Here is a 9,414-nt window from a genome sequence, read left to right on the forward strand (position 1 = left end):
TACAGCTGAATGTAGTGCCATGTTGTTAAACGAAAACCTACGCTAGCCTGGCTCGCTCTTGCGCATCTCTGTTCGCCCTCGTGCATGATTGCGCGTCGAGGTACTTGGAATGGGTGGAGTCAGAGACGGCGTTGAAGGAGAGGGGGTAGGACCATTTGAGTTGTTTATTTTCAAAATCTGCTGGAGTTTCGCAAATCCCATACCCAACCTTTAAATTAAATAAACAATATTGCAAACAATATTATGTGCAAAACCAAATCAAAGTACCCAAAATGTACTTTGATTAAATGTATTCGTTTTCGCGGTTATTCAGCCTCTTCTTCTCCTCCGGAAAAACACGACTGCATTGCATTGCGGTATACCGGAGTAACATGTAGGCTACATCGTATGTACACTCAAATTTTGGGTATTTTAAGTGCACTATATAGTGCATGAAATTAACCACTGAGAATTCGAACACCACTACAAAATGGCGAGCACCCTATATAGTACACTATATCCGTGATAGGGAACGATTTCGAACACAGCTTATGGCTGCTTTCGATGCTTCCCCTGCTTCCCCTCCTTCTCCTCCTCTTCTTTTCCTTCTCCTTCTTTAGGTTCTGGCAGCCTAGATGTAGCAAAGGCGCATTACTGCCCCTACAGGCGACAAATAGAAGTTTGGATAAATCACAAATCTCGCGAGACAGATTTTTAACACGACGGGTAATATCGTCAAGTTTAATCACGCGAGATCTCGTGGCACGAGATCTCGTCACACCCCTGGTAGCTACCGCGGCTATCGCCATCCGGCTTAAACCCCACCCTACCATAAAGTGTACTGTCGGCGGTGGAAACGCGAGCCGCAACGGGGCTGTGCCTAACCGCCACCTACACTACCAGACCTAAATCGTACTGGGCCTAAACACACCCGTCATTGGAAAAACGCCATTAGACGCACATAGCGAGCAGTAGCCGCTAGTTAGAGGCACAAAGTGGGCAGTAGCAAATAGCAAGGGACACATAGCGAGCATTAGCAGCCAGCTAGAGGCACAAAGTGGGCAGTAGCAGCTAGCAAGGGACACATAGCGAGCAGTAGCAGCTAGCTAGAGGCACATAGTTGGCAGTGGCAGCTTGTGTGATTCTGTATAAGGATCTCAAATCTTCATATTGGCCCGCCACAACCCTCTTATCCATCTCGTTTTGGGAGTTTCGACGAATGTTTCTGTAGGCTGGACATAACATTTTGAGAGTTGGCACCTCATCGTACCTCGAGAGTTGGCAAATCATTTAATAAATGAAAGCATCTCATTTTCATACAAATACTATGTACTCACCAAATCCCCAAAATCACCATAGCCACCAAAAGAACACCCGTAACAGCAAACAATCCATCGCTAGTTCGACATGGCTGGACCAAACCTGGAAAGAAGTTCTCTGCGGAGAAAGCACATTACATGTATACAGAATCTGTCTATAACATCGCATCTGCCACTAACATTCCACGGCAGGCCTATGTGTAAATCTAGAGGCATTCATGACGTCTCTAGTGGAAGAGAACAGCATGTAGTTGCTCTAAACATATTTTAGGTTGTTCAGGGTAGAGACCAAAGGGGTATTCCATCTGCAGTCCATCACTTGAGGCTAAAGCCGTTCCATCAACGCAGTTCAGCCTCGCCTTGCTCAGGCGTGGATTATGAGCGCTCATGAGATTTGCAACCAGCCCAGAACCGTGAATGTCGAATCATGGATCAAATGTCCGAAAAAGCTTTTTAATTGATAATCAGCTAATACCCTCGGTTAAGGACTGCAGATATGAGGGCATTGTCATCTCTGTTCATGGGCCTGTGGTTCTGCAAATATTTTTTTCCAAAGAAAGCTACGCGGCGCCCTTGGCGTTTTAGTAATGTTCTGCTTGGGGATGAGTCGTTTGTTAAGTGTATTATACGCAAATCGATATTTTCTTGTCCATACATGAAATGTCGGATGTTAGTAAATCCACCCTCTGTGAATCCTTAAAGGCTTTTTTAAGAGGGGAGATTATCTCTTACATCTCCTGGGAAGCCAGATCGAGAAGATTGTGTATGCTATTCATTGCACTATTTTGTGTACAATGCCCGACACTGCCCCCATGATTCCCGGTGGTACTGCAACGTTTGGTCCGTTTTGGTACGCATCCGCAAGCTTGCAGGATACGTGCAGAAATACGGGTGAAATGTACGCAGAGTACGGACAGAAGGCTCCATCCGTATCTGAATGCGTATCTAACGTAGAGCATAAATGAGCCTTTAGAGGTCCATGGTAGAGGCTAAAGTTCCTGTAATGGCCTGTAGGTGGTTTGCAGTATTAAGCATGATGCAGAAATCGAAGGCCTCATTTTAATTTGACGGGAAGGAATGTGATTTCATTATTTAAATACAAAGCCAACGAATGTCTTCCTCGTACGTAAGGATCCGTTTTCCAAGGTCCTAGTTGACAATTATATTTATTCAAATTGTTATAAAGGATTAAATGCAAATACATTTTGGCCAGACTCCCAATGTTATAAACTGTGCTGCCAGAAATAGATGGTGTCTGTTGTTGACTGCTAACATATTAACTAAGTGCTGACGCTCCATATACATGAAGTCTTCACAGTCATAGAACTATTGCATTAACCAATGGGTGACGTCAAAGATGCTACATCCAGTGACCACATCACAAGACTTAAAAGGACCTACCAGGAAGGTGTATCTCTGTCTCCCAGGTCTGGTTGAAGAGCTCCTGATGAACTCTACAGATGAGGTGTCTGTTCGGACTCTTCCTCTCCACCACCAGGGTGCTGGAAATGTTGTAGAGTCGGTCTTCTTCTTGCTTTGCAGGCATGGTTACAGCGGGCAGGAGGGCTCCTTCAGTTGTCCACCAGGAGAGCTTTGGTTGTGGGTACCAGCCTTTAGCCCGGCAGCCCAGAACCAGGACCTCACCCTTGACTTCCTCCAGGGTTATGACTGGGGAGGAGGCTGCACCTGGGGGTAAGACATTCGTTGGCTTTGTAATGACTGGGGAGGAGGGTGGAGTTAGGGTTATGACTTGGGAGGAGGGTGGGGTTAGGGTTATGACTGGGAGGGTGGGGTTAGGGTTATGACTGGGAGGAGGGTGGGGTTAGGGTTATGACTGGGAGGAGGGTGGGGTTAGGGTTATGACTGGGTGGAGGAGGGTGCCCCTGAGGGTGGGGTTAGGGGGGGGTACTTCTACTATATTCGTAGTAGAATCTGTCTCACCTACTATAAAATGGTCTGGGTCTTGTTCCAACCTACCGGTAGCAGTCTTACCTACAAGGAGATGGATAGAGTACATGTTTTCTGTGGACTTGAACAGGCAGGTGTAGTTCCCCTCATCGGCCAGTCGGACGTGGAACAGTTTGAGGGAGATGATTCCTCTGTCCAGATCTTCTGCTGACAGCATCGTCCTGCCTCTGTATGCCGGATTCTGATGTACATAAATGGTCCGACGTTTGAGTTGCAGATGGACAATATCAGGAGCCGGGTCTGTCCTGTACCACTCCACTATAGCCTCGCCGATGTCTGACGACGTCTTTGTATCGACAGACAGAGTGACGTCGTCACCGACCAGTGCCCTCACGTTAAGAGCTTCCCCTAGACAGAGAGATGACCCGAGGAAGAGAAAGAGGAGGTGAGGTTGGGGAACAAAGCCCAAGTATCTATCATTCACCTTGCCACACCTAGCTAGGAGATGATCTGCTACTGGACACTCTCCTCTGACTCTAGTAGTAACATATGGACATTGTATGACAACCAAAAAGAGTATTGGTAATTATGGGACATTTTACCTGCAGAAAAGCAGATCAACAGGAGAACGAGGACTTCCATGAGAAGTCCTGAAGAGGTTGCTCTGACTAATAATACATTATTATTATTTATTTACCTGAAATAGAACAATAAATGTTATTAAAACATGCACATCCTTACCCAAACTGACAATTATACATGATTGACAAAGTTGCACAGTATTATTATCATTATTATTTTATAGATAATAATAATAGTATCATTTATGAACAATAAAATCGTATCTATATCAATTCAATGTCATTGATTAAAAAATAACCTCAACAAAATTGTTAATCCATGTTGACTAGTGCTATTGACTAGTACCTGCGTTCGACTCATTTGGATAATTTGATAATGTAGCGTTTGATATGCGTAAAATCTATATTATTTACAAACCATATAATAATAATAATAATAATAATAATAATAATAATAATAATACATTTAATTTAGAGGCGCCTTTCAAGACACCCAAGGTCACCATATGGCGGAGCTTAACGTGTTCCCTGTTTCCTTAAGTGCGAAAGTAAAGGAGGAAGTTCTCTTTAAATGCGTTCTCTTTAAATGCAGGCATATGTGTGAATTCATTCTATTTTCAACTGTTTTGTGTTGTAAATGTCGGGGCCAGGGCAGCTTTTGGGGTGTTTCAACTGTATTCACCGAGCTGTTAAAACAGGACCGAAGAGAGACAGGGAAGTGCGTTGATGCGCTCATATCTATTGACACAATAACTATTTGACAAACTAGCTAAACTTTCAAAATGAGACACATTTACAGGTGTAGGCCTACAGTCAGCAGCCTGTGGTGTAGATGTTTGAGGTTCTACACCTGTAAACGTGTGAAAATAAGTTAACTGTGAATCAACGCTCTGGTATCCCAAGTATACTCAATTTGAGAATACTTGAGATACCAGATCTTTAATTCACAGGCACCAGAATCAACGCTCAGGTATCCAAAATAGGCCTATTCTCAAATTGAGAATACTTGAGATACCAGAGCGTTGATTGGGTAATTTAACACCTGGCAATAGTGAAACAAAAAAAAGTCCGGATTGATAATAGTTATGTAGGCTATTGTATCGATATAATAGCCTAAATAACTTTATTACACGCAGGACGGACACACCGGGCACACACGTAGGCCTACAGATGGAGAGGATGTCCCAACATAATACATATTTACCTTTGTACTTCTTTGGAAATGTGTTTTCGATGTGCACGTTTTAACATGCAGGTTAATAAGCTTTCGTTTCACAGATGCAATTCCAACCACACCCATACTTCTTCTTCTTCTTCTTCTTCTTCTTCTTCTTCTTTAGATTTTATTGGCGGTTAGCAAACCAACTGGTAGGTGCATTGCCGCATCCAACTGGACTGGAGTGTGAACGAGAGATATTGCAGCTAATAAAAGGAAATAAAATAAAAATAAAATAAAATACGAATAAAAGATTCAAACAAACAAACAAAACTAGATTCTTTCTACTAGACCAATTTCCCTTAGGAACTTAATAATGCTGTGATAGGCATTGCCTGCTGTTTTTCCCAAAAGCCCTGATAATGAAAAGTTGGTGTGTTCTGCCTTGCTTAATGTCTGAAAAAGGTGGTCTCTCTGGGCATTGTACTCACTACAATTAACTAAAACATGCTCAACGGTTTCTGGCTGGTAACAGTGTTGGCGTTTCCCAGTAGGATGCTTGCCTATTTTATGCAGCGAATAGTTCAGACCTGTATGCCCGATTCTAAGACGAGTGGTTATACTTTCATCCCTACGTTTGAAGCCCACCTTCCTCCCATTACATACGTGTCTTTGGATGCTGTACAAATGCCTACCTGTTTCACCCATGCCCCAATGCTCCTGCCATGTATTTTGTGCATATGTCCTGATGAAGGATTTTACCTCAGCTTTGCTCAGAGGAACCTGGAGATCTACATGTAATACCTTGAGTGCTTGTTTGGCCAGAATATCAACTTGCTCATCTCTTTTCCACATTGTTCATCGAACAGCGTTGTGGTTCAAGGGTTTAATGCCCTTAGACATGGGTTGACAGTTTACTGTGTTTCTACAGAAGAGTCTGTGATCCTAGAGAGTCCTGTCCATCCCGTAGCAGAAGAAACTTCTGTTACACTTTGCTATCTGTCCGAGAAGTCCAGTAACCAGCTGTGTAAACCAGTCCTGTACCTGCTCTAGAGATCATTGGGGTCGGTTTGACGGGAGAGATGAGTTTTGCTGCTGTCAACAGATCTCATGAAGGCCTCTACCACTCTCTGGTGTTGAGTCTCCAGGGAGCTGGCTGGCTGTCAGAGGTGAGCTCTGTTTGGTCTCCACATGGTGAAGTTCTACAGTCACATTAAAGGGGGACTATTGTAGAACTTCTTTATCATTAATTAATTAAAACAATGGTTCTGAAATTACCAATGTGGGTCAATCCGTCATCTGTAGCGTGATATCAGCCCTGAACTTCTTCCCGTGGGTGTTGTGTTGATTCTTCGGTTGATTTAATAGCACAGGAGGCTTGCTTGTGGTTCTGCTTATTATCTGAACTCCTTATCTCAGCAACCATCTCCCCCGAATCCCTTCGCCCCACATCCCCCCCCCTCCCATCCCCATCGTATCCTCCCATTGGTCTATGATGGACGGACCCTCCTCTTATTGGTTCTTCTAGGGGTAGTTGGTGGATGCTGCTGGAGGATAAACAAAGGTACAGAATAACTCTCACTTCTCCCCAACATAAGTCTTCCTCCACCTCCGCCCAATAGTCCCTACATGATTAACTCCTCATTCCTTACAATAACTCTTCCTCCTCCCTTACAACGAATCTAACAATTGTGAGTGCTTGGCACTTGGTTTAATGAACATCCATACTGTACCGACAGCGATATTTATTTAATTTCTCTTTCTTCTGACAAATATACTTATTGTAAGTCGCTTTGGATAGAAGCTTCTGCTGTCCTACAATTAAATGTAAACAACTTCTCCTTCTTTCTAATAGAATGATTGACAGATTGAAAAGTTTGTGTTTCAGAACCTGAAGAAGCTGCCTCAGAGGATGTGACTAATTGGGATGTAATGTTAAACAGAACAGAACAGAAGAAAGATCAGGAAACAAATACAAAAAATATATATATCTACACAAAGCCTAACTTTAGAACATGTTGTAGCTATTTAAACAGCACAATGTGATAAGGGTGTGAAATGTTAATGTAGGTGATTCTGCGGAGTCCTCGACATTTTCAAAATTAGCAGGCCACAGTGCTCAAACTTCCCCTATTGTCCTATCTATCAATCTTACACATTGTGGCCATCATCTGTCAAACGTTCTCATGTCAGTGCAATCAATTTATTCATACACAGCGGTCAATAGGTCAGACAGCAAGACTACATGCAGTTCAGGACAAAGTCTGTGACCTCAGCCCATCAAAACACAACTTCCATCTCTCTCCAGTCTCCTGAGGTTATATAAGAAAACAGTCAAATTAAGTTCAAACAGAGGCAATATATATGTTCAAAAAGGAGGGAATGATAAGTTCTTCGTAGTATTACTTTTTATCACAAATTATGTTTTTTGTGTTTGTTTAATGAGAAAACATGTTCTGCATGTTCTAAATTTTGGCAATCAATGGTTTGTTTATTTGTAGCTTAACCACAGTTTGTGGGAGTCTGTTGATGAGGAATAATGTGAACAAATGTGGCTTCCTTATAATGATTTTAAAAGATGACAAGATCTCGGCGTCCACATACTTGACTAAATTCTACATTCCACATGTCTTGTGTTTGATTATGGTAATGTTTTCATTTGCATGTGGTAACTACTGCTCGAGACATGAGATTAACATAAAATAGAGATAAGGGATGTATCTAGTTTAGTTTGATGTGTCTTAGTTAGTCTTCTATATCAGGTTACTAACGACTTGCTAGATGGTGGAACTGTGAAATAAAGACGACATTTTGTCAGATGTCGGTTGCTATCACCAATTCCAACAACCATTGTGAGTGCCTCACGAATAAAAATGGTTCAAAGCCGGCCCACCACTGTTGTAACATCTGACTTCATCTTTTATCTCTTTGTGAGTCCCTGCGTTGTAGAATGACACAAAAGGAACCTGCGTTGTAGAATGACACAAAAGCTGTTACAAAAAGTGTCTTCATGATACAGACAGGGCCGGATAAGAAAATGGGCTTTAAGGGCTGCAGCCCTGGGCCTCGCCACCAGGGGGGCTCATGTTGAGTGAGTCAACGGAACGCGCGCATAACGTTCGAACATTTCAAAGTGAGCACAGAAATAATTTGCGAATACGTCCATCATGTGATCATCAGATCAGCAACATTTCAATACATTGTAGAGTGGGGGGGGGGGGGGGGGGGGGGGTATTTCCTTAACTGATGTGAACTCAGCATATGCATTTTATCTCTCTCTCTTTATTTATATATATATATATATATATATATATATATATATATATATATATATATATATATATACTGTTCAAATGAATAAATATTTGATTACAGTCTGATGGGATAAAAGAATGTCAGAATTACGGTGCATAAGAGCTCTTGCAGCTAACAATGTCAAGTATCGCACCATACAGCCCCAGATACACAGAACTCTCACCACAAGCTCAATATATGTGCAGTCTCACGCCCACACACACCAACCGCTGTCTGCACTGTTGTCTGTAGTTCCACAAAATGTACGCCGCATTCTCCACTGTCCATGTTAGTGTCACTGAAAGCAGAACAACCAATAGCCAAGTTTATTTCTGTGTTACACAACCATCTCTCTACTCAGTCACCTGATACAGAATTACTTCAATCCATCCAAATAATTATTTGAACCATTTCCTCTGACATCATTCTGTTTATCCCATATGTCAGCAGCAATATTTACATCATGTGGGGGATGGGCAAGGGATACAATGTTATGAATTATTTTAAGTAGATGACGATGTGGCAAAGAGTGACGAAGAGGTATAGAGATAGAGGAGTTAATTCCATTCATTCCATGACATGATTTTCAAGTGACTGGGAACTCCATGTGGAGAGAATCCTCTGAGAACAATAACTACGAAGAGTGAGTCTTTCCTCTCTTATCAGCTCTACAGTATGAAGTCCAACTCTTGCGTCTGAAGAACTAAGCCCGGCAAAAGAATTGATCTGAAGTCAATAAATACATTAGATAACATTACATTAATTTAGAAACCAATTAAAACATTACAAATCAATCAATACATTAAAATTCAGTAAATACATTTAGTAATCAATTAAAAACACATATATACATATATACATATATATATATATATATATATATATATATATATATATATATATATATATATATTACTTAAATCCATCCAAATAATATATATATACACACATATATATATTTATTTTTATATATATATATATATATATATATATATATATATATATATATATATATATATATATATATATATATATATATATATATATATCACATCTATATATATGTATATATATATAGATGATAAATATTGCACAAAGTTGGATTGATAACATGTTACGAAACATTTGATTCACATCACACCTATACCTACTACTTGTGGGCGCACAAGCAGGAGGA

The 9,414-nt window shown here is 41.2% G+C and overlaps 1 protein-coding gene across 1 annotated transcript; it reads right to left on the reverse strand.

Moving 5' to 3' along the window:
* Positions 1–768: 768 nt before the first annotated feature.
* LOC115529481 (butyrophilin subfamily 2 member A2-like) lies at positions 769–5,124 on the reverse strand. The gene is made up of 6 exons (XM_030338245.1): positions 4,992–5,124; positions 3,809–3,903; positions 3,291–3,614; positions 2,700–2,984; positions 1,317–1,416; positions 769–1,211 (listed from the first exon to the last, which is right to left on the reverse strand). Exons 2-6 carry the CDS (start codon positions 3,846–3,848, stop codon positions 1,169–1,171), a joined length of 792 nt encoding a protein of 263 aa, XP_030194105.1. The 5' UTR covers positions 3,849–3,903; positions 4,992–5,124; the 3' UTR covers positions 769–1,168.
* Positions 5,125–9,414: the final 4,290 nt, after the last annotated feature.

Source organism: Gadus morhua, chromosome 17 (genome assembly GCF_902167405.1).
Source record: "Gadus morhua chromosome 17, gadMor3.0, whole genome shotgun sequence".
NCBI classification, from domain to species: Eukaryota; Metazoa; Chordata; class Actinopteri; order Gadiformes; family Gadidae; genus Gadus; species Gadus morhua.